This window comes from Acinonyx jubatus, chromosome D2 (assembly GCF_027475565.1).
Source record: "Acinonyx jubatus isolate Ajub_Pintada_27869175 chromosome D2, VMU_Ajub_asm_v1.0, whole genome shotgun sequence".
Lineage (NCBI taxonomy): Eukaryota > Metazoa > Chordata > Mammalia > Carnivora > Felidae > Acinonyx > Acinonyx jubatus.
Genome location: NC_069393.1, coordinates 29,152,246 through 29,175,862, shown reverse-complemented (window position 1 = coordinate 29,175,862; position 23,617 = coordinate 29,152,246). Strand labels below are relative to the sequence as shown.

The 23,617-nt window shown below is 42.0% G+C and overlaps 1 protein-coding gene across 1 annotated transcript; it reads right to left on the bottom strand.

Moving 5' to 3' along the window:
- Positions 1–200: 200 nt before the first annotated feature.
- On the bottom strand, positions 201–15,885 carry SRGN (serglycin). Its single transcript, XM_015063367.3, has 3 exons — positions 15,728–15,885; positions 5,550–5,697; positions 201–1,165 (listed from the first exon to the last, which is right to left on the bottom strand). Exons 1-3 carry the CDS (start codon positions 15,801–15,803, stop codon positions 898–900), a joined length of 492 nt encoding a protein of 163 aa, XP_014918853.1. The 5' UTR covers positions 15,804–15,885; the 3' UTR covers positions 201–897.
- Between the last annotated feature and the right edge of the window lie 7,732 nt (positions 15,886–23,617).

Genomic DNA, 23,617 nt, shown 5'->3' with positions numbered 1-23,617 from the left:
AGAAGAGGCACCTGGACAAGAATAACCTCGCTCTACCACAATTGTTTTCTTCATCTGCTGGTTAATAGGATTTGACTGCAAAATTTGTTCTGTAAAATAATCTTGCTGATATCTTGTCGATAAGACTTCTAGAAACATTTGAGCAAAAATGATTATTTCTTAATTTGTCTATTATAACAAGAGATCCCAGACAGCTTAACTCATTGATTATAGTTCTGCTTTAATAGAGGAACATTTGAAAATACACAGATAGCCAGGAAAAAAAAAAAAAAAAAAGGAAAGCAGTATGAAGTATTCCGAGCACAGTCGTGCTTTAGTTTGGGTCCTAAGTTTCTAATTGTAACACCAATCGTAGTTCTCAGCAAACATGGCCCACCCCACCAGCTCTCCCAGCACATCCAGTGGTAACAATAGAGTGGTACACTTTACAGGGGACTTGTCAATTACCCACCCACTCTATAAATTTACCCGGTGTTTCATCTGGATTTTTCATAAGAAAAGGGGCGTATCAATAAAATTCACAATCAGTGTCAGGTTTCTGAAGGCTGGGGTGTGAAATATCACTTGTCAATTTGTTTCTCAGGCTGAATTTTTTTTAAACAGGTTAAGTTATTCTTTAAAGCCATTTTCTAGACGTGGGCAGTCTAGGTAATTTCATAGTGATGTTGGTTGAATACGATACAAAGGGAATGCAGGTATTTTCCAGGACAACAGGATACGTGAAGGAAGCTTGAAGAATTCATGAAGAAAAAAAGGTGATAAAACCTAAACTTTTCTTTCAGATGTTTTTGAAATCCTATAAACCTTTTTTCATTCCAGAATGGATCATTTCACTCCGGTACATAAAACGTATAGATAGAATGCATTGCCTGGCATCAAAATGGGAAACCCTCTCTTTCACAGAATGAAATTCTCTTCTGGTCCATCTTGGCCCAAGTCCTGGTTGTCTGAGGGCAGATTTCTCTTGAGAGGCCTAAAGTTGTAATAAAAAGCATCATTTTCATCTACTGGTTGGTATTCCTGGTCAATTTCAGTGAGGAGGCCACTTCCAGAGCCACTTCCAGATCCTGAGCCAGAGCCAGAGCCAGACCCGGATCCAGATCCAGATCCAAAATAGTCCTCAGAGAGAGGGAAGACATCATTCAAGTTCTGGGATCCTGTCATTCTGAAGTAAGAACGAAAAATGGAAAAGAAAAACAGTGAAGTTTGAGACATATGAAAGAAAATCATAAAAAATTTTTAAGGTAGAAATTTAATGCAGCCACCCAGTTGCTCAAATTAAAAGTTACACATTTCCCAGTTATTCAATGCTTTAAAACAAAAAACAAATCAATCAGGCCTTTCTACATGTTTGCCTAGACTTAACTCATTGCATTTATCTATCCACATCTACACATTGCAGACTCATATAAGCAATGCTACTTTTCTTATCGGTAGCATAGCAATCCTGTATTTGGTAAATTAAGAGGACATCTATTTAAAAAAAAAGATATATTTTCCCATTTTCTTCCATTAAAGTAAGCACAAACAAGTAAGTCAGCCTAGATACATGACATTTTTCCCAAATTTAAAATTTCTACAAAACTTCTAATATTCACAGTGCTTCAACACAACTGAATCTAAAGAAATTCTTTGTGACAAGTTAAGCGTTATGTTTGCCACCATATTAACATTCAATTTCCTCTCAAACAGTAAATGTATTGGGGCACCTGAGTGGCTCGGAAGGTTAAGCATCCGACTCTTGATGTTGGCTCAGGTCATGAACTCATGGTTCGTGAGATCGAGCCCTGCACTGGGCTCAGTGCTGACGGCACAGAGCCTGCTTGGGATTCTCTCTCTCCCCCGCTGTCTCTGCTGCTTCCCCACTTGTGCTCCCTGTCTGTCTCAAAATAAATAAATAAACTTAAAAAAAAGTAAATATATTCATTCAGTTGGGTTCAGTTTGGTGGTTTAGAAGTCCACTCAGCACCAAAAGACCAGAGCCATGTCACTACCCCTCAGTGGTACAACAACACAACTAAATATCAGAGACAAAAACTGTGTTTCATAGTCTATGGGTCATTTTTTCCGTGAAGATAGTGAACCACAGGCCATACAACAGATTAGAGCATCATGCATGCATGTCTTCAGTAAATATTGAACAGCGGATCCCTATTCTAAGTGCCTAGGATAGAATGGGGACGAACAGATGAGGTCCCTCCTCGAGAAATTTAGAACTTATTGGGGAAGACAGACCATAAAAAGTGAATAAATCAGGAAACTATGAGATGGTGCTAAATGCTATGCAGAGAAGTGAAATAGACTAATGTATGAAAGGGTGACCAGGTGGCTAGTTTAGACTGTGGGGTCAGGGAAAAGGGATCGGCACCAGAAAAGTGGAAACGCATGCACACGCGCGCGCGCACACACACACACACACACACACAGAGTATCAAAAACATGGAACAATGAGGTCACCTAAAGAAAGTGTGCAGATAGAAAAGAGGCCCAGCACAGAGCCAGGGCCATATCAATATATTAAATATTGAACAGAGGAGAACGAATAGTCAGGGAAGTAGAAGAAAACTCAAGATAAGGTGGGGCCATGGAAGCCTAGAGAAGAAAGCATTTCCAGGGTGGGGGCATCAACTGTTTTGAAGGCAATTAAGAAGTTGAGAAAGCCAAATACAGAGAAGTAAAGAGTGGATGTGTTAACCAGGAGTAATTGTGACCTTACCAAACATTCTGAGGGGAAGGTAGAAATGAACGGAAGTCCAAACAGAAGGGGTAGAGGGATGGGGAGACAGGAAGCATCCTTTTCGGTAAGTGTTACCGTGAAGAGGAGCAGAGAACGGGCAATAGCTGGACAGGATGCAGAGTCAAAGAAGGGATTCTAGCTAACTGCCTGAGATGCTAGAGAATTCTGCACCCCGGTGGGAACAAGATGCTGGTCTCACAGGAGTCACTGCAGAACTGAAGTCCTAGAAAAGGCGTGTAGAGGTAGGATCCCCAGAACAAGGAGGAATGGCCCTAGAAGCTGCCACAGAGTCCAATCAGGAAACTCATCTCAATATTTAACACAGGAAACTACTTAACGTGTGATGGAAAAGCAGTGAAGCCAGATAGGGGATAGCGAGGAAACCCAGAGATGAGAGAAGCTACTTCTCTCCCTGGGCTAAAGGGACAATGGAAGGAGGTGGATTTCCCTGAGCCCAGCTACGAGGGGTATCTGGTGGGAGCCGAAGTCATGGAGGAGACACAGTCCTGCCAGAGGTGCCACTCAAGGCAGGGACCGAGGAGGAGAAACATCCTGATCTCTCCCTGCCTCTCATGCTCTCTGGTCTCCCTTCTGTGCCTTCCATTGTCCAAACTCAGCCACAGATCAGGGAGCCTGAGAGATGCAGACCATGGGATGAGCCCTCACCCCTTACCCAATAGAGAGAAGGAAGAGGAAAGGAAAAAGAATGGCTAGGAGGGCAAATGGGCCTGGGACTAACACAGAAGCAAGAACTGTTCACTCCTAAGTGTCTGGGGTGTCAGAGTGAGATGGAAAATTTCCCGGCTGAGGAAAGAGAAGATTGTAGAGACTTAAGAAGAGAAGAAATGGGGTAAAAATAGTTGTTTGGGAGAACTTGGGTTATTCCTCCAACATTTTAGATTTAAATGAATTACTGTGGAAACTCAGAAGTTAAAATAATGGAGGATGCTACAAAATCAATTTCAAGCTTAATGCTGTGGACTAAAAGTAGAGGTACAGGAGGGGTGCCCGGGTGGCTCAGTCGGTTAAGTGGCCAACTTCAGCTCAGGTCATGATCTCGCGGTTCGTGAGTTCGAGCCCCACATCGGGCTCTGTGCTGACAGCTCAGAGCCTGGAGCCTGCTTTGGATTCTGTGTTTCCCATGCTCTCTGCCCATCCCCCTCCCCCTTCCCCTTCCCCTCCCCCTCCCCCTCCCCACGCTGTCTCTCTGACTCTCAATACTGAATAAAGGTTATTAAAAAAAAAGAAAAAAAAAGGAAGTAGAGGCATAGGAGCAGGATTGCAGAGCAACATTTTGAGGATGGTGACGTTGTAATCTCTTATGCAGTGAGTGCCAGCAACGAAGAGGGTCGCCAGGACCCCCCCTCCCCCGCCAGGACCTCCCCCTCCCCTGCTGAGTGATGATGGCCTCACCTGGTTTGGGCATGATGACTTCCCTGGCTTTGAGGAGAGTAATTTTCTAGGGTTAATCTTCAAAGTCTGAAGATTAAACCTTTATGATAATCCTTTTCATAACGCATTTTTGCTACCTGTTATACGACTTTGCTGCTTACTAAAACAATTGATTCTAAGACAATTCCATTTTTGTTACTTATGAATTCCTATTGGATCTTTTTTGCAAGTTTAAATCAGGTTTTATTTCATCAAGAAGAGGTTTGGCTTTGTCTCTGATAAGCCATGGCCATTTATTCTTCTCTTCCCTAATTTCTTTTTTCACCACTACTATCTAATCTCAGGATATTTTATTTTATTTAAAAAATTTTTTTTAACGTTTATTTATTTTTGAGACAGAGAGAGACAGAGCATGAACAGGGGAGGGGCAGAGAAAGAGGGAGACACAGAATCTGAAACAGGCTGCAGGCTCTGAGCAGTCAGCACAGAGCCCGACGTGGGGCTCGAACTCACGGACCATGAGATCATGACCTGCGCCGAAGTCGGACGCTTAACCGACCAAGGCGCCCCTCTCAGGATGTTTTAATAACCCCTATTAGCAATCATTCTGTATTCCTCCCTCTCCTCCAGCCCCTGGTGACCACTCATCTATTTTCCACCTCCATAGAATTGACTATTCTGGGCATTTCATATGGATAGAATCATGCAAGGTGTGGCTTTTTTTAAAAAAAATTTTTTTTCAACGTTATTTTTATTTATTTTTGGGACAGAGAGAGACAGAACATGAACGGGGGAGGGGCAGAGAGAGAGGGAGACACAGAATCGGAAACAGGCTCCAGGCTCCGAGCCATCAGCCCAGAGCCTGACGCGGGGCTCGAACTCACGGACCGCGAGATCATGACCTGGCTGAAGTTGGACGCTTAACCGACTGCGCCACCCAGGCGCCCCAAGGTGTGGCTTTTTGTGTCTGTTTTTTTTCACTTTGCATAATGTTTTCAGGATAGATCCATGTGATCGCACACTTCGTTCCTTATTTGGCCAAATAATAGTCCACTGTAGCGAAATACTGCATTTTATTTATGCACGCAGTTGCCAGACTCCTATTGGATTTTAATATATAACGTGCTCTATTTACATAAACAGAATAATGCTCAATCATTTCCAATACTTGTTGGTGAAAAGTAGTTGGTTTTTGTCTCTGCCACCACAAAAAGACCTTGCAAAAGTATGGATGAATCGTGCATTCTTGCGCATCTCACACACCAGTAAATACAGTATACGGCTTTACCGTGTACTGTGTGGCGAAAACCAAGCCACCAAGGCAAGAGCCTGAAGAAAAACACACTGGACAACCCTCCCATCTCCAAGCCAAGGTCTCAACAGGGGTCAGTGAAAGTAAGATCAGAGAAAGTTCACTTACAAAAAAGGGTCAGTCCTTGGAGGGAGGATTCTGTTGGTTTCATCTGGAAGCAGGTTGAACATTGGTCCTTTTTCATCAATGCAGTTTGCAGAATTACTCTCAGGATTACAGCGTACCCACTGGTACCTGGCCCTCCGCACAGGAGAACCTACCCCAAAAAAGGAACTCATGTGGTTACTAAGTACCTCTCACACAGCTTCTCATCACTCTGTCCAGAAGGAATTGTTGATTAAATGAATTCTAAATTTCGTAGAAGGTAAGGTGTGGGCATGACCATAAATAGACCGTAAATAGAAAGACCATAAATAGAATAGCAGCATCCACCGTGTGCCAGCCTTTTAGATACATTGTCCTCCCAACAACCCCATAAATTAGCCCAGGGTTTAAGGTTAGAATAGGCTTGGGCAATCAGCCACCTGGAGTAAAGTCCCAGCTATGCTACTGGTGACCTGGGAAACCTTCACTTCCCTGAGCCCCCTCTGTGAAATGAAGATGCTAACAGTGTCGTTTTTTCTCATAAGCTGGTCCTCAAAATTAAATGAGAAATGCATGTAAAGACGTTAACATAGTGCCAGGAACACAATAAACACTTGGTAGTGTTAACTATTATTATTTTTGTACTATTCTCTCCACTTTACGCAAAGGAAAACTGAGGCCACACGGGTATTGAAGGGCCCAGTATTCAAACCCATATCTGACCCCCAAAGCCTGCCCCTTCTTAAAGAGATGAGTCAAATCACATTCAGAAAGATTAAGGAATACACCAAGTAGTACCTAAGACATTACGGGGCCCTAGTTCTTTAGGGCCATATGATGTTCTTAGGAGTGAAAAGTAAATAAAAACCTGCCCTCTTTCTTTGCCCTCAGATCCAGTCGAGATTTCAGAAGAACCAGGCTGTTCTATTCGCAGAGGGACAGACTGGTTGGAATACCCTAGTTTGTCACAGCTTCTTTTGAGTTTAGTTTCTACACAGAAGTCTCCAAATCTGGTGTTAGAAGGTCATACAAGAGATGCCTTATTAATTCATGAAATAAACTGTCTATTCTTCACTTTAGCAAGAATGGAAGCCCGATGGTGAGAAATACTTCCCCATACTTCAAAAGGTTCATCTCCTCCCCACCCGAAGCCCATGTTTCGTTCGCACAAGGGCAGCTAATAATCACCTAGCAAGAAAGGGCTTGTCTAGAATCCTTGAAAAGCAGGAAAAGTGGTTTTAAAACCCAGTACATTGTTGTCTGTACAGATCAAAGTGGAAATGGTAACAACTATTTCAGAAAACAAACAAAAAACCCAGTGCTATGGGCAATCACAGCAACTTTTTTTTTTTTTTGCAATAGTAAAAGATTGGAAAATTACATGTTAAAGTACAGCTATTAAAAGAATGAGGCAGGGGTGCCTGGGTGGCTCAGTTGGTTAAGCGTCCGACTCTTGATTTCAGGCCACGTCTTGTGGTTCGTGGGTTTGAGCCCCACGTTGAGCTCTGCACTGACAGTGCAGAGCCTGCTTGGGATTCTCTCTCTCTCTGCCTCTATCCCAGTTGCTCTCTCTCTCAAAACAAATAAATAAACTTAAAAAAAAAAAAAAAGAATGAGGCAGCTCTCTGGACACTGATATAGATTCTCCAAAGTAGATTATTAAATTTAAAACAAAGTAAGGAACACTGTGCATTGTGTTAACATTTGTGTGTGTTTGTGTTTTTAAGAATATATTTACATATATGCTTGCATATATGTATCTTGAACCTCTGAAAAGTTACACAACATACTGATTGCCTTTGTGGAGGGGATTGGTAGGCAGAAGACAGAGGAAGGAAGGACCCTGACTGCCCTCCCTCCTCTTGACACACTTCTGCAAGCCCCCTACAACAATTCATCTGCTTCCTGTCATCATAAATTAGTTTAGGGACGACTGGGTGGCTCAGTCAGTTAAGCCTCCAAATCTTGATTTTGGCTCAGGTCATGATCTCACAGTTCATGAATTTGAGCCCTGCATCAGGCTCTGTGCTGACAGCACGAAGCCTGCTTGGGATTCTCTCTCTCCCTCTCTCTCTTCCCTTCCTCTGCTCGCCCTCTCTCTCTCAAAAGTAAATAAATAAATAGACTTACAAAATTAGTTTATATCTTCTATAATTTTACATAAATGGACTCCTACAGCAATTTGACAGGGTTTCCTGACATTGTTTTAATTCAGGGACTAATGGAAAGGTGTCTTTACCTTTTACAGCACTCTCCTCTAGAAATGGGCAGTCTGTTTAGATACTCCTTACATCTAGACTGCTTTTGTTGCAATTTTTTAAAATAACATTTATGTTACAGGGCGCCTGGGTGGCTCTGTTGGTTAAGCTTCTGACTCTTGGTTTTGCCTCAGGTCATGATCTCATGGTTCGTGTGTTCGAGCCCCACATAGGGCTCCACGCTGACAACATGGAGCCTGCCTGGGATTCTCTCTCTCTCTCTCTCTCTCTCTCTCTCTCTCTGCCCTTCCTCTACACTCTCTTTCTCTTAAAATAAATAAACTTAAATAACTTTATTTTTTAAAAGGAGAAAAGAAATATGAGCTTATTATAGGAAATTTTGAAAAATGTATTAAACAAAAAAAAAAAAAAGAAAAATGACCCCTAATCTCATTACCCAACATCCCCAGAGACCATGAGTTTTGGAGTTTTGGGGTCACCCCCAGTATCTGTTTCTAGAAGAGTATGCACAAACTATGTCCTGTTCTCTTCTGACAGCAACTATCAGAGGTTGATACCAAAGTCAAGTTCACTTTACCTCTCAATAGGATGGCCAAGGACTTTGTTCTTAAAAGACTGCAGAACCACAGATCTTTTTCAAAATGTCCTCTTTCTTTATGATTCTCTATCATGTCTATTTGTACTCAACTTTGTCCTAATAGCTCTGATTAACCAAGTTATTACATCATTAAGATATATGATACACATTTTATATCTATAAAGAGATATATAGATAGAGGTAAAATACAATGTATAAAAGATACATGAAACTATTCACCTTAGTACTATTTAAACTAGGGAAACAGGAAATAACTTGATCAAAACAGTTAAAAATCTCATTATTAGTCTTTCATATGAGGGAATATTGACAAAAAAGTTAAAAAGTAGTGGTTATAGAAAAGACTATGTAACATCATGGGAAACTCTATATTTAAAAATGAGTGAAAAAGGCAGAACACCATGCTGCATAGTAGTTGTTAATGCAACCGCATAAACAGATATTGGGGAGAAATTTGAGGAAATCCACAAAAATATAGTGATAGACTCTTTGGTGATTTTTTTCTCATTTTGTTTTATAAATTTCTATAAATAACAATATTCCTTGAAAAATTAAAGACACTAATGTAAGAAAGTAAATATTCTCCCACTGGTTTGTTTGTTTGTTTGTTTCTTTCTTTCTTTCTTTCTTACCTTTGGAAATACTATCACAATTTTCCCCATGGTTCCTGAATATCGCTAACTGTATCTGGCCTGGGACAGCTAGTCATCCAAAATAGGTTAGTTCTGTCACTGTCTGGAGACTGGAGGTAAGGTAGCAAGATGACATCCAATGCCCCTTACTAGCTGTGTGACCTTGACCAACTTACTTAACCTCTGTGTAGCTCAATTTCTTCATCCATGAAATGGGAACAGTAATAGATCTGATAATGAGATATAAATGTTAGGTTCTTAGAATAATAACTGGCACCATGGTCAGAGCTCCTTAAACACTAGTTTCTCCGATGAGGAGGAGACCACAATGACCAATCTCTGCTAGTGGACAACTTATAAAGACATCAGAATTTAAACACTCATTCTACCATTTAGCATCTGTCTGATTCTCAATTTCTCATCTTTCAAAGATGAATAATAGTATCCCAAACAGTTCCTTTACAGTGAGATGAAAGTATGTAAAACATCTAGCACAAATCTTTGCACCTGGTATACCTTTCTCTCTGATTCTTTCCTCAAGCAGCGTAAGTTTGGCATTGAGTGCTTGCTACTCAAAAGCCCTGCCTTGTAGGTGGGACTAAAAAAAAAAAAAAAAAAAAAAAAAAATCCAACATGTCCAGCAGAGGGCGATGTCTTCACAGTGTGCTGTCTAGAACAGCGCTGTCCAATAGAAGTGTTCAGACAACCATGTATGAAATATTCTTTCTTTTTTTTTAATGTTTATTTATATTTGAGAGAGACAGAGACAGATCGGGGGAGGGGCAGCCTGAAGCAGGCTTCAGGTTCTGAGCTGTCATCAGAGAGCCTGAACGGGGGCTCGAACTCACAGGATCATGACCCGAGCCTAAGTCCCACGCTTAACCCACTGGGCCACCCAGGCGCCCACGTGTGGAATTTTCAATGTCATAACAGCTCTATTTTTTAAAGTAGAAAGAGACAAGTGAAATTAATTTCAAGACATTTCATTTAACCAATGTATTCAGATATTGCCATTTAACATATAAGCAATGTAAGTTATTAATGAATATTTTATGTTTTTCTTTTCATGTAAGTCTGGATGCATATTTTGCACTAACAGCACATTTCAGTTTGGATTCACCCCATTTCAAGCGCTCAGAGGCTATCATTTTGGGCACTGTAGATGTTTGCCTTCTCCTTTACATGCAGCCGATGTGCTATCAAGCTGAGAGAATGTTTGCATAGATAGGAAGTTAAACAGAAAAGTAAAACTAAAACTTTACGGGGAAGCGTCCAGGTGAAAGACCCTATCATTTTGCTGGCATAATACAGCTTTCATAAACTCATGAAAACAAATTCTAAAATACAAAATTCCCCCCAGAATTCAGAGTCTCAGCTTTTAAAATTTGTAAAGAGGGGCTTCTTGGGATGCCTGACTGACTCAGTGGGTAAAATACATGACTCCTGATCTCAGGGTTGTAAGTTCAGGCCTCACACTGGATGTAGGGATTACTTTAAAATAAAATATTAAAAAAAAAAAGAGGGGCTTCTTTTGGGGGTTGATAAAAATGTTCTAAAATTGACTATAGTGATAGTTGCATATATCTGTGAATATAATTTAAAAACTTTGAATTGTATACTTTGAATGGATGAACTCTATGGTATGTGAATGCTATTTCAATAAAGCTGTTTAAAAACTCATAAAGAAATCAAAGGTAGAAGTCACCCCCCCCCAGAAAAGTGTATCTAATTTGGGATTGATAATTTTCAGTTGGATTAAAATAAAGAACATGGTTACAGACACAATGTTCCTGACATATCTGTTGAAGGGTGTTGGCAGGATGTGAATTCAACAGTTCTAGCCCCTGATGTTGTGGGAATATCTTGACTCCTATCTTGCTTGAGAGAAATGCCTCATGATTACTGATTACCATAATTGGAAAAAGTAAAAGAGAGAACACTAGTGGACACAAGGGTTATCTTCTCCAAAGGCCCCACCTACTGGATCTGCTGGTGAACTTTGTGGTAGATTCCAGGGAAAAGAAGGGTAAATGATTTAGAATCCTTTCCTCATTGCTCGCCACCCCCACATACACACAAAGTCACTAGTCCCACTTTATACAAAACGCTTTCTGTGAATGAACATTACCCCAGTAATCTCTCTGCATCTTTATATATTGTAGGACCAATTTTTCCCCAACATCATCACAATTTGCCAATTTCCTATTCTTTTTTTTTTAATTTTTTTTTCAACGTTTATTTATTTTTTGGGGACAGAGAGAGACAGAGCATGAACAGGGGAGGGGCAGAGAGAGAGAGGGAGACACAGAATCGGAAACAGGCTCCAGGCTCTGATCCATCAGCCCAGAGCCCGACGCGGTGCTCGAACTCCCGGACCGCGAGATCGTGACCTGAGCCGAAGTCGGACGCTTAACCGACTGCGCCACCCAGGCGCCCCAGCCAATTTCCTATTCTTAATAGAGATCTGCTGCAGGTATGTTAGAGAAACTTAAGCAGAAACTGCCATGCGGAGGGTTAAAAAAAAAAAAAAGGCCATTTTGTTCGTTGTTTGGGTAGCATGGAAACAGACATCACTAAGTTGGAGTTGCTTCCTACTAGACAATCAATTCTACAAGATAGATAAGGTTCCCCCACCCTTGCATGGCTTGCCAAGCTGTAAATGTTCCCAGTTTGCTTTCAATTTCTCCCTCTCTATACCTCAATTCGCTGGTAAACTTTATAGCTAGTTTACTATAGTCAAAACAAGGTTTTTTTGTTTTAAAGAAAGAAAAACTCGAGGCACCTGGCTGACTCAGTCAGTAGAACACGTTACTCTTGATCTCAGGGTTGTAAGTAAGTTCAAGTCCCACATTGGATATAGTGATTACTTAAAAATAAAAACTTCAAAAAGAAAAAAAAGATAAGAAAAGAAAAGATCAGTAAAGAAAAAGAAAATCTCTACCTAGAAGACAGTCAAGTTGCAGTAGAAAGTTAACTCTGTCCTTGAAATCAGATGGCCACTTCTGGCCTAAAGTCTCAAAATATTTTGCAAGCGGTTGGTCTAAAAAGCAAATGAATTTTCTCTTCTATAAAGTGGTGTTAATTCCTCTTCACAGGAAATGTGATGATCATTTACGAGAGAATGTACATGAAATCACTTTACAATCAAACAGCAGCACACATGGGTGGAATCAGTATCTACTATAACCCAATAGTGTGGAGTGAACACGTGACCTGGCCACAACTGCTCGTGGATTTTCCATTTTCTCTCTTTATGGGCATCTTTTAAAAAGAGGGGCGGTGGGGCACCTGGGTGGCTCAGTCGGTTAAGCGTCCGACTTCGGCTCAGGTCATGATCTCGCGGTCCGTGAGTTCGAGCCCTGCGCCGGGCTCTGTGCTGACAGCTCAGAGCCTGGAGCCTGCTTCTGATTCTGTGTCTCCCTTTCTCTGACCCTCCCCCGTTCATGCTCTGTCTCTCTCTGTCTCAAAGATAAATAAATGTTAAAAAAAAAATTTTTTTTTAATAAAAAATAAAAAGAGGGGCGGGGCGCCTGTGTGGCTCAGTCAGTTAAGTGTCCAGTTCTTGATTTTGGCTCACGTCATGATGTCATGGTTTGTCAGATGACACCCCACAGAATGCGGAGTCTGCTTGGGACTCTCTCTCTCCCTCTCTCCCTCTGCCCCTCTCCACCCCACTCTCCTCTCAAAATAAATAAATAAACATGAAAAAAATTAAAAGGGGGGCAATAAAAGACTTTAGGATTCACAGACCTTATCAATAATCAATAATCCCCTGGAGCTCTACATTAAATCAATGGCCACCTATGTTTTCCAGGGTCTCCCATGCATTGCCAAATTTCCATTTCTTTGCCCCTAATAGACATGATTTTACATCATGTCTTTACCTGGGTTTGACTCATAGTAACTGATAGGGGCTGAGTTGTGTCCCCTCAATTTGTGTGTCGAAGCCCTAACTCTCAATACCTCAGACTGGGATTGTATCTGGAGATAGGGACTAAAAAGAGGTAATTAAGGTCAAATGAGGTCATATGGATATACCCTAATCCAATATGGCTGGTGTCTCTTATGAAGAAGAGATCAGGACAAAGACACACACAGAGGAAGGACCATGTGAAGACACAGAGAGATGGGCATCTTCAAGGCAAGGAGAGAGGCTTCAGAATGAAACCAACCCCACCGACATCTTGATCTTGGACTTCTAGCCTCCAGAACTGTGAGGAAATAAACTTCTGTTGTTTAAGCCACACCAGTCTGGGATACTGGGCAGTCTTAGCAAACAAATACAGTAATCTAAGATGTTTTGAATACGTGCAGTAAAAGCAAGCCAAAAGCCTAGTTAATTTGATCAGTTCAGTCAAACCAGTGGTTTGAGTAAATATTTTTTAAAAGATGGAGGAAAAACACTGTCAGATCACACCTGGCATCACGTGGATGTGTGGTGAAATAGTGGCGTGGCTCTTTCCACTGTAGCCTTGAGCTTGCCATCACTCGCACACACAGCCCCGGGTGGGCATCTATTTCCCTTCCTATTGAATTTTTTTTTTAACGTTTATTTATTTTTGAGACAGAGAGAGACAGAGCATGAACAGGGGAGGGGCAGAGAGAGAGGGAGACACAGAACCCGAAACAGGCTCCAGGCTCTGAGCGGTCAGCACAGAGCCCGGCGTGGGGCTCGAACTCACGGATCGCGAGACCATGACCTGAGCCGAAGTCGGATGCTTAACTGACCGAGCCACCCAGGCGCCCCTCCCTTCCTACTGAGACGTGGGCACAAACCCTTCATTCCAACACCAAGTGCACTTCTTTGGAAATACCCTAGTTTTTCAGTTCATTCATTCTCTCTTTCTTGGTTCCTTTTCCAACAAAGAGCCAAACCTACCAGGTGATGATATAAATGCTAGTACTTTGTACAGTTTCATCATGGTTTCTTCACTTCTTTCTGATGACTACCTACTATATAAGGAACGTTTTTGCTTTAATTCCAGTTTTACCTACTGAATCTTTGTGGGGAACGTGATATTTGGGGGAAATTCTGAATACATAAAGACTGACTTAGCTCTTGCCAGGGTGGACTCCCCCCGCACCCCACCCCCTCTCCCCACCAACTGGTCACTCAAATCTGTGCTACAAATATAGACCTCATTACCCTGGATCTTGTCACAACACACTAGGGAATTACCTCATCAAGCTGAAGATTTTCCCTAAAAGACCCAAGCCTGTTCCCTACAATCAATAATGTTTTATACTGTAAAAAATAAATAGATTTGGGGCTCCTGCGTGGCTCAGTTGGTTAAGCATCTGACTTCAGCTCAGGTCACGATCTTGTGGTTTGTGAGTTCGAGCCCTGCCTCGGGCTCTGTGCTGACAGCTCAGAGCCTGGAGCCTGCTTCGGATTCTGTGTCTCCCTCTCCCTCGGCCCCTCCCCCACTTGTGCTCTGTCTCTCTCCGTCTCTCAAAAATAAATAAACGTAAAAAAAAATTTTTTTTAAATAAATAGATTCATAAAAAAGTTTCAGCAACACTACTTGCTGTTATTTTCTTCAATAAATGCATAACAAGAAGAAAATAATTTTATAAATTTCCAGTACATGACGAACATATCTGAGATTCCCTATATGATTTCATTTCCACCAAAAGTAAAAACAAGACCATTAGAGTCACTTTGAAGAAACAAATCCGGGAAATGTATGTCACTAGGAGTCAGTATTTCCTGTACAATTTGGGGAACCTTAAATGTGTTTCTACCATAAATTCTCCCATCTATTTATCAGGTCATGACCTTCTGCCTTGTTTAGACATGATCCCTTATTTACCAAAGGAGAAGAAATTGTATCTTTCCTACAAACTGTTAATTTTCGTTGTCTTAGTCATTAAGACTTTAAGTTGTTTCAGTCTGACTAAACAACCCTGGATCATAGAGAAATCTAACAAGAAATTTCCAGATGTAATGTCTCTCTGAGCAACAGCACAGATACTAAAATTCTTCGGCCTCTTTATAAACTCTGAGAGGGTTTGTACTATGTCTAGCCATAATTGAATTTTCACTAAGAACCAAGTTTTTTTTAAAAAAAGGGGAAAAAAAACAAATTTACTCTGATTTCTACAAATATATCATTTCCCACTGTTAGAGTAATTATGACACCACCATAATATAGGAAAACTTGGGACTGATAGAAACCCTAAGGGATAGGCACTCAACAGTGCCACTTTCTCCATAGACACATAGGTATTTTTCTATATTACTTTCTTGAATTTCTGAAAGTTTATAAACTAGGGGTGCCTGTGTGCCTCCGTCAGTTAAGTGTGGGACTCTTGATCTCGACTCAGGTCATGATCTCAGGGTTCGTGGGATAGAGCCCCGCATGGGACTCTGTGCTGACAGCGCTGAGCCTGCTTGGGATTCTCTCTCCCTCTGTCTCTCTCTCTCTCTCTCTCTCTCTCTCTCTCAGTAAAAGAAAATATACATTAAAAAAAAGTTTATAAACTATACCTTTTCATCCCACAATAAAAGAGCACGTTTCAACCATTGTGAGAGCTTACAAGGCCACACCTGCCTCCAGAGCCTCATCCTTCTTGGTACCAAACTTAACCAAACTCACATTAAGGAGGTTAGCCACCCCAAATACTTTTTCCTTGCATACTTTCTCCCACAATACAGTCTGTATCTTAAAGTGAATATTATCATTTGTGGGAAACATGGGGCTTGCAAAGATTACAGCGGGGAGCGGGGGGTGCAAGTTTCCCAGGTCTTACCTTGAACCGAAGAATCAAAAACCAGGAGGAGGGCAAGGGCCAGGACAAACGTAGTGCCCTGGAGGAGCCGTTGCATCGTGACCAGCTCACTTCGGTCCTGCTGCCTGGACACCAACTTCACGATTAGGAAATGTAGCAGGGTGCACTCTGTCCCTTTTAGAAAAAGTTCCAAAACCTCAAACCCTGCCCAGAACACACGTCACAATTTCCTGAACAAATAGAAAGAGATCCACATCAAAACCCAGAAAGATAAAAAAAAAAAAAAAAAAAGACAGCAAAATAACTATTCATACCCATTATGAAACTGCACTGAACTCTCCCCAGGTCTGCTTTTTCAAAAGTTTTGTTGCTTCACACTTGCCTGTTAGAAATTGTTTTCCCACTAAAACAGTAGAATCAGCATTCAGTAGAGTCGGTTTTTCCTCTCCTCAATTAGCAATCTGAACACAAGATTTTTAACATAAAGAGTCCACTGCCCTGTGGATGAGGGGGAGCTGGGCACTGCCTTTTCATACTGAGGACCTTCAACATAAAATGTTAATTTTCCTTTCTGTCAGGAGTAGCACAAGTCACTGAGTCGAGCTCGAGAGGTAAGAGTTCAAAGCTGAGTTCTCATCTACAAAAAAAGTGTTCTCCGGTTTCAGAGAACAGGTTTCTTATTGGACTCTGTTGCTTCCATTGGATCGATCCCTGGCTCTCCCTCTTCCTCAAGAATGGAGCGAGGATTTCTGGTTACCAAGCACTTGGGCACAACAGAAAAACGACTTTGCACTTCTTTGCCCCTCCACACCAAGTATTTCTTACGATGCAATTGCATTTATGCTTTCACCTTTCCTCCTGGTAAAAGTTTCCACCTTGAATTTGGGGTTCTCTGGCCTTGAATGAGCTGGGCATCAGAAACAAGGTGTGTTGTGTCCGCCCAGTGGGCTGCTGGAGCTCATGCTGCGCTGCCCCCTGTAACTAAAGGAGTGGCTGTTTCTCAGGTCCTGGGAATCGTGCATAGACTTCTGGGGGACTGAGGAACAGCGGGTAGAGGCTCCACATTAAAGTTGCAGGGTAGACATAACAGTTGAACACGTGTTCTCGCCTGGGGGCACACACTGTTGCCTTCTATTCAAGGTTCAACCCTCTCCATGTCCACATGCCTGTCCCTACAGCCCCCACTTTCCATTTTCACCCTCACTGTTGTCGGTCCTTTGACAGGAGGGAGGGGTTTCCGTTCTCTTGTTTTCAGCTTCCTGCTGATTCCTTTACCATTTCCTGCTAAGGACAGGCCTCAGAATCTAATCGCTGAGTAGCTGTGGTCCAAGTCCACAAGAGCTATGAAGAATGCACATCTTGACGGTCCTCAGAACCATCTGGAAGTGAGGCCAGGGACCCCTCTTTAGCTGTACCCAACCCCAAAACTCACAAACCTAGTGAGTTCCCCAGTATGGAATATTGGTTTCAGCTTGAAATAACAGCCCTCATCTCTGGTCTTTTTTAACCCTATCCCCCAATTTAAAGCCCTGGCCCGAAAACAATAGCTCCCGTAAGCCCTGCAAAACCACAGAACTGCTTAGAGCTCCTGATTGAAAATGATCATTTTGGAGGCCTTTTTCCTTTGGGTACTTCTTTTTTTCCTTCTCTGGGTCATGGTGATTTTTTTTTTTTTTAATGGTGCCGCATTCTCAACCATCTGCTCTTCTCCCGCTACGCTGACAACCAACAGTTTCTTTTCCCAAACAGCCTTCCTCCAGTTTCATTTCCCTAGGCTTCTTTAAGCTGCAGAGGAGCAGGACAAATGCATGTGGCATCCAGAAGTCCTGGGTCCTAACTTGACTCCCTCACTTAGCAGCTGAGGGACGTTGGGCCCCCTGCTCTGGTTCTGACAATGGTGAGGGGAACCAGTGAGAGGGTGCCCAAGGAAGCTCACGGCATACCCTATGAGGAGTGCGTTAGCGGCGCCCCTCTGGGCTGGGGACCTACCATTCTTCTTGCCCCAAATTTCCTCCATTAACCAAAGAGGATCTTTATCTGTCCCTAAACCTTACCCTCTACAATAAGCCTGTTCTCCATAATTTTAAAAGGGAAGTTCTGTTCTGGACTTCATTCTTCAGTTACCAGGCAACCTTAAATGCATCTGTTTTATTTCACACGCAATTGATTTTCCCGTAGCGTGGGCATCTTCATTCCTTAACAATCACCTGGAACAGGACACACACCAGTTCCACATCTAAAAAGTAATGTACCCCGCCTCCTCCCCTCTTCACATAAACATGACTTTTCACCAGGGTGCCTGGGTGGCTCGGTCGGTTAAGCATCTGACTTTGGCTCAGGTCATAATCTTGAGGCTCAGGGGTTCGAGCCCCATGTTGAGCTCTGTGCTGACAGCTCGGAGCCTGGAGCCTGCTTCCGATTCTGTGTCTCCCTCTCTCTCTGCCCCTGCCCATACTCTGTCTCTCTTTCTCAAAAATAAACAAAATATTAAAAACAACAACATGGCTTCCCACTAGCTATTGGTTTCAGGGTGGTCATTTTAAAAGCAGATCTGTTTTGGGGCACCTGAGTGGCTTAGTCAGTTAAGCACCTGCTTTTTTCTTTTTTTTTAATTAATTAATTAATTAATTAATTTACATCCAAGTTAGTATTCAGTGCAATAATGATTTCAGGAGTAGATTCCAGTGATTCATCCACTATGTGTAACACCCCATGCTCATCCCAACAAGTGTCTTCCTTAATACCCCTTAATATCTCACCCACAACCCCTCCAGCGACCCTCAGTTCTCTATATTTAAGAGTCTCTTATGTTTTGTCCCCCTCCCAGTTTTTATATTATTTTTGCTTCCCTTCCCTTATGTTCAACTGTTTTGTATCTTAAATTCCACATATAAGTGAAGCCATATGATATTTGTCTTTCTCTGATTAATTTCGCTTAGCATAATACCCTCTAATTCCATCCACATTGTTGCAAATGGCAAGATTTCATTCTTTTTGATTGCTGAGTAATACCCCATTGTGTGTGTGTGTGTGTGTGTGTGTGTGTGTGTGTGTGTGTATACACCACATCTTCTTTATCCATTCATCCGTTGATGGACATTTGGGTTCTTTCTGTACTTTGGCTATTGTCAATAGCACTGCTATAAACATTGGGGTGCATGTGCCCCTTTGAAACAGCACACCTGTATCCCTTGGATAAATACCTAGTAGTGCAATTGCTGGCTCATAGGGTAGTTCTATTTTTAACTTTTTTTTTTTAACGTTTATTTATTTTTGAGACAGAGAGAGACAGAGCATGAATGGGGGAGGGTCAGAGAGAGGGAGACACAGAATCTGAAACAGGCTCCAGGCTCTGAGCTGTCAGCAAAGAGCCCGACGCGGGGCTCGAACTCATGGACCGCAAGATCATGACCTGAGCCGAAGTCAGCCGCTTAACCGACTGAGCCACCCAGGCGCCCCTATTTTTAACTTTTTGAGGAACCTCCATACTGTTTTCCAGAGTGGCCGCACCAGCTTGCATTCCCACCAGCAATGCAAAAGAGACCCTCTTTCTCCACATCCTCCCCAACATCTGTTGTTGCCTGAGTTGTTAATGATTCTGACTAGTGTGAGGTGGTATCTCATTGTGGTTTTAATTTGTATCTCCCTCCTTTGGGGCACAATGATATCAAAGAAGTTGAATCAGAGGCAACTGGGTGGCTCAGTCGATTAAGCGTCCTGATTTTTTATTTTGGCTCAGATCATGACCTCACGGGTGGTGGGTTGGAAGCACAGGTGTCAAGCTCTTTGCTGACAGCATGGAGCCTGCTTGGGATTCTCTCTCTCCCTCTTTCTCTCTCTGCCCCTTCCCAGGTTGTGTGCTCTCTCTTGCTCTCTAAATAAAGAAAGAAATAAATAAAGAAATAAACAAACTAACAAACAAACAAACTTAAAAAAAAAAAGAGAAAGTTGAATCAGAGATCAGCACTTAAGAACTGCCTGATAAAAGTAATTCACCTCAAGGCAATGTGGCTGGAAATACCAAAGATTGGTACAAACAGTAGTTAGGAAGGCTGAAAGAAAAGAACATCTGTGGGTTAGGTAGATAGTGCAACCTCATCACAAATGTAATAAGCATGAGTTTCTTTTCAGATTTTAGAGTATCCATGGAGGTATTGATACTTCTAGCTCATGGGGGTAAGAATGAGTTCCCTTCCACTCTTTTCAAAAACTTGAAAATAAGAAAATGAGGCTCCCTTCAAACAAACTTATAATAATGAACTGGAGGAAAGACATGCAAATTCATGTCTAAAGAGGTGAAGAGAAGAGGTCTTGTCCTCAAAATCAAGTCAGTCTTCCCCAAGGCCCATCCTACTTTAAAGACCAAAGTGAAATCTCCTTGAATTGGACCAAAGGGCATTTCCCCAAGGGGGGATGGGATGGTCTCTCCTTCCTGGCTGGTGGGAATATAGGCAGAACAATTCAGCAAAATTCCTATTTCAAGGGACTCCCAATGTAGTTTTCAGATAGGATGGGGCTAGTGGGGAGAAAAGAAAAGACCGTTAGGGGCAAGCAAGAGCTTGCTCAATAGATCACTATTCAAAACCACACTCTTGAACTTGTAGGGCTTGCAATCAAGATCTTCCTCGTTCTGTATGACCAGAAGATCCTCATCCCAGAGGCCTTTCTGGATATCATCGTGGTGATTGGGAGGGAATCAGGGCCCAGCCTAACTAGCCCACCCCAGCTCACTGCCAAGAACCATCCTCCCATCACTCAGAACTGCACTGTCCAACATGGTAGCCCTACGTGGTTAGTAAGCCCCTGACATGTGTTAATCTGAACTGAGATATGCTCTATTTGTAAACTATACATTGGATTTAAAAGATATATTAAGGAAAAAATGTAAAATCTTATTAATAATTTTTATATTGATTATGTTGAGGTATTTTGAATATATTGGGTTAAAATATATTATTAAAATTAATGTTGCCTGGTTTGTTTTACTTTTTTAAAATGCGGCTACTAGAAGATATAAAATCACACATAGTGACATACATTTGTGGCTATGGAGGGGAGGAAAAATGTCCTACTAACCTTCAAGAGTCCTCCAGCTGGTCTAAAAGTTACATTGACATGAAACAAATTAATGGGGAGGAAAAAAAACCAAAGTTTAATTATATGCACATGGGGTCCAATAATGAACTGAGACCCAAGGCAGGCAGTTTTCATACTTTTTAGACAAAGAGACAATAAATCTGTGAGGAAGTGACAATACAAAGAAAATTTAACTTTGGGAGCTTCAATTAGTAAGGAATACTAAACAGAATTTTAGTTTAGGCTGTAAATTAGTAAAAAGTAACAAGGAATGTTTATACAGCCTTCTTGGATCTAAATTTCCCATATCGGAATGCAAACTGGTGTAGCCATTCAGGAAAACAGTATGGAGGTTCCTCAAAAAATTAAAAGTAGAACTACCCTATGACCCACCAATTGTACTACTAGGTATTTATCCAAGGGATGCAGGTGTGCTGTTTCAAAGGGGCACATGCACCCCAATGTTTATAGCAGTGCTATTGATAATAGCCAAAGTACAGAAAGAACCCAAATGTCCATCGACAGATGAATGGATAAAGAAGATGTGGTGTGTGTGTGTACACACACACACACACACACACACACACACACACACAATGGAATATTACTCAGCAGTCAAAAAGAATGAAATCTTGCCATTTGCAACAACGTGGATGGAACTGGAAGGTGTTATGCTAAGCGAAATTAGTCAGAGAAAGACAAATATCATACGATTTCACTCATATGTGGAATTTAAGATGCAAAACAGATGAACATAAGGGAAGGGAAGCAAAAATAATATAAAAACAGGGAGGAGGACAATACATAAGAGACTCTTAAATATAGAGAACAAATAGAGGGTTTCCAGAGGGGCTGTGGGTCAGGGGATGGACTAAATGGGTAAGGGGCATTAAGGAAGACACTTGTTGGGATGAGCACTGGGTGTTATACATAGGGGATGAATCACCGGATTCTACTCCTGAAATCATTATTGCACTATATGCTAACTAACTTGGATGTATTTTAAAAAATAATTAATTAATTAATTAAAAAATAAATTTCCCATATCTCGTGATAAGGATGTCTACCTCTTGGCACAGGGAGGGTACATTTCACATGGGAGATTTCTTTCTTTCTGCTGGGGGTGGGCAGAGTGTTTTTTTTTTTTTTTTTTTTTAGTGTTTATTTATACCGAGAGAGAGAGACTGTGCACACAAGCCTGTGTGATAGCGGGGGAGGGGCAGAGAGAGAGGAGAGAGAGAATCCCAAGCAGGTTCCGAGCCGTCAGTGCAGAGCCCAATGCGGCATGTGATCTCGTGAACAATGAGATCATAACCTGAGCCAAAATCAAGAGTCAGGATGCTTAACCAACTGAGTTACCCAGGTGCCCCTGGCAGAATGTTTTTTTTACATTGACTCTCTTAAGTGACTTTTATTTAAAACAATCAATATGTCAAAGTGGCACATTTGGGGGTGGCCTGCCCTTGGCCCCTACACTTGCATTGTATTTCTATTATTGGACAGTGTTGGCATAAAAAAAATGATGGCTCTTTTAAGATCAAGGAAAATTTGCGTTAGAAGGGAGATACATAACCTGAAAGTGTGCTTGCATGGAAAATGTTCCCTAAAGTGGCAGCTCTCAATGAAAAACACTCAAACATTACTTAGAAAGAACTCATACAACCCAAAGTATCCACTGTTGGCTGTTTCATTAGGACATGGGTTCCATGGGTAAGGACCTCATGTGCATTAATTCACTTGCTTATTACAACTACCCTGTGAAGTAGGCATCATTTGTATACTTATTATACAGATGAGGAAACTGAGGCACAAGGAGTTTTAATTGCAGGTGGGATTTGACTTTTGGCAATCTAACTTCAGACCCTCTTACTTGTTCTGTGACCCCTCACATGAGTTCTCCTTTCTGGATGTACTTTCTGCAGGGGATCTTTTCTTTGTCAGTGTTATTTCCCCAGCAAGCCCACCCCACCTCTGCCCTGGCATTAAAAAAACCCAAAACACTCCTGTCTGTCATGAGTAGGGAAAGCCCTTCCCTAGAATCACAGGGCCTAGAATCCTGCCATTTGGGCAAAATCAAGTGTCTGACTCAAATCCCTCCTTTTTAGCAACTCAGTGGATTGTGAGAACAGTTTTACGTTTCTGGCCCCTACAGCCTAAAGGCTTGGAAACTTTGCTAAATTGTAACTTTTAAACGTTTGTCAAAGACCGTTTTGGGTTGGTTTGTTTTTTTGTTTTTTTTTTACCTTTTGCATAATATTTCCCAAACCTTCCCAAAGTGACAGTTGGCTGCTCACGGATGTTCTGAACCTCAGCTAAGGAAATACTCTCAGGAGCGGCCAAGAGGGCCCTCAGAGCACACTTCCCACAGAGGGGAGACGACGGTTAAACGCTGGTCAGAGGAAGCTTTTTGCCTCTTTTGCCTCATTTTTTTCCCCCTGACTGAAGGCCATGCTCTTGCCTTCTTTTCCTCAGAAACCACAGCAGTGGTTTTGCCTTTGGTTTTTAAAAGTCCCAATAATAAGAATAATTAACTTGTTCACCCCAGAAAAATGCTGTAACTGCCATCTTATTTTTTTGTGAGGTTATTATTATTATTACTATTATTGTTATTACTATCATGACTACAAAGGGCACTCACGGAGCGAGGGGCCAGGACACCAGAGAGCAGTCAGATGTTAGCTGTCTTTTTTTACAGAGGAGGCCGCTGAGGCCCTGGGAGTACGCGCTCCCTCAAGGCCGTGTCCCAGTTATGAGAGAGCCTGGGTCACAGCAGATTTCCGTTGGCCCAGAGGTTTGGGCAGAGTGGTCCCCAGGGGCGGATAAGTCACCCCACCC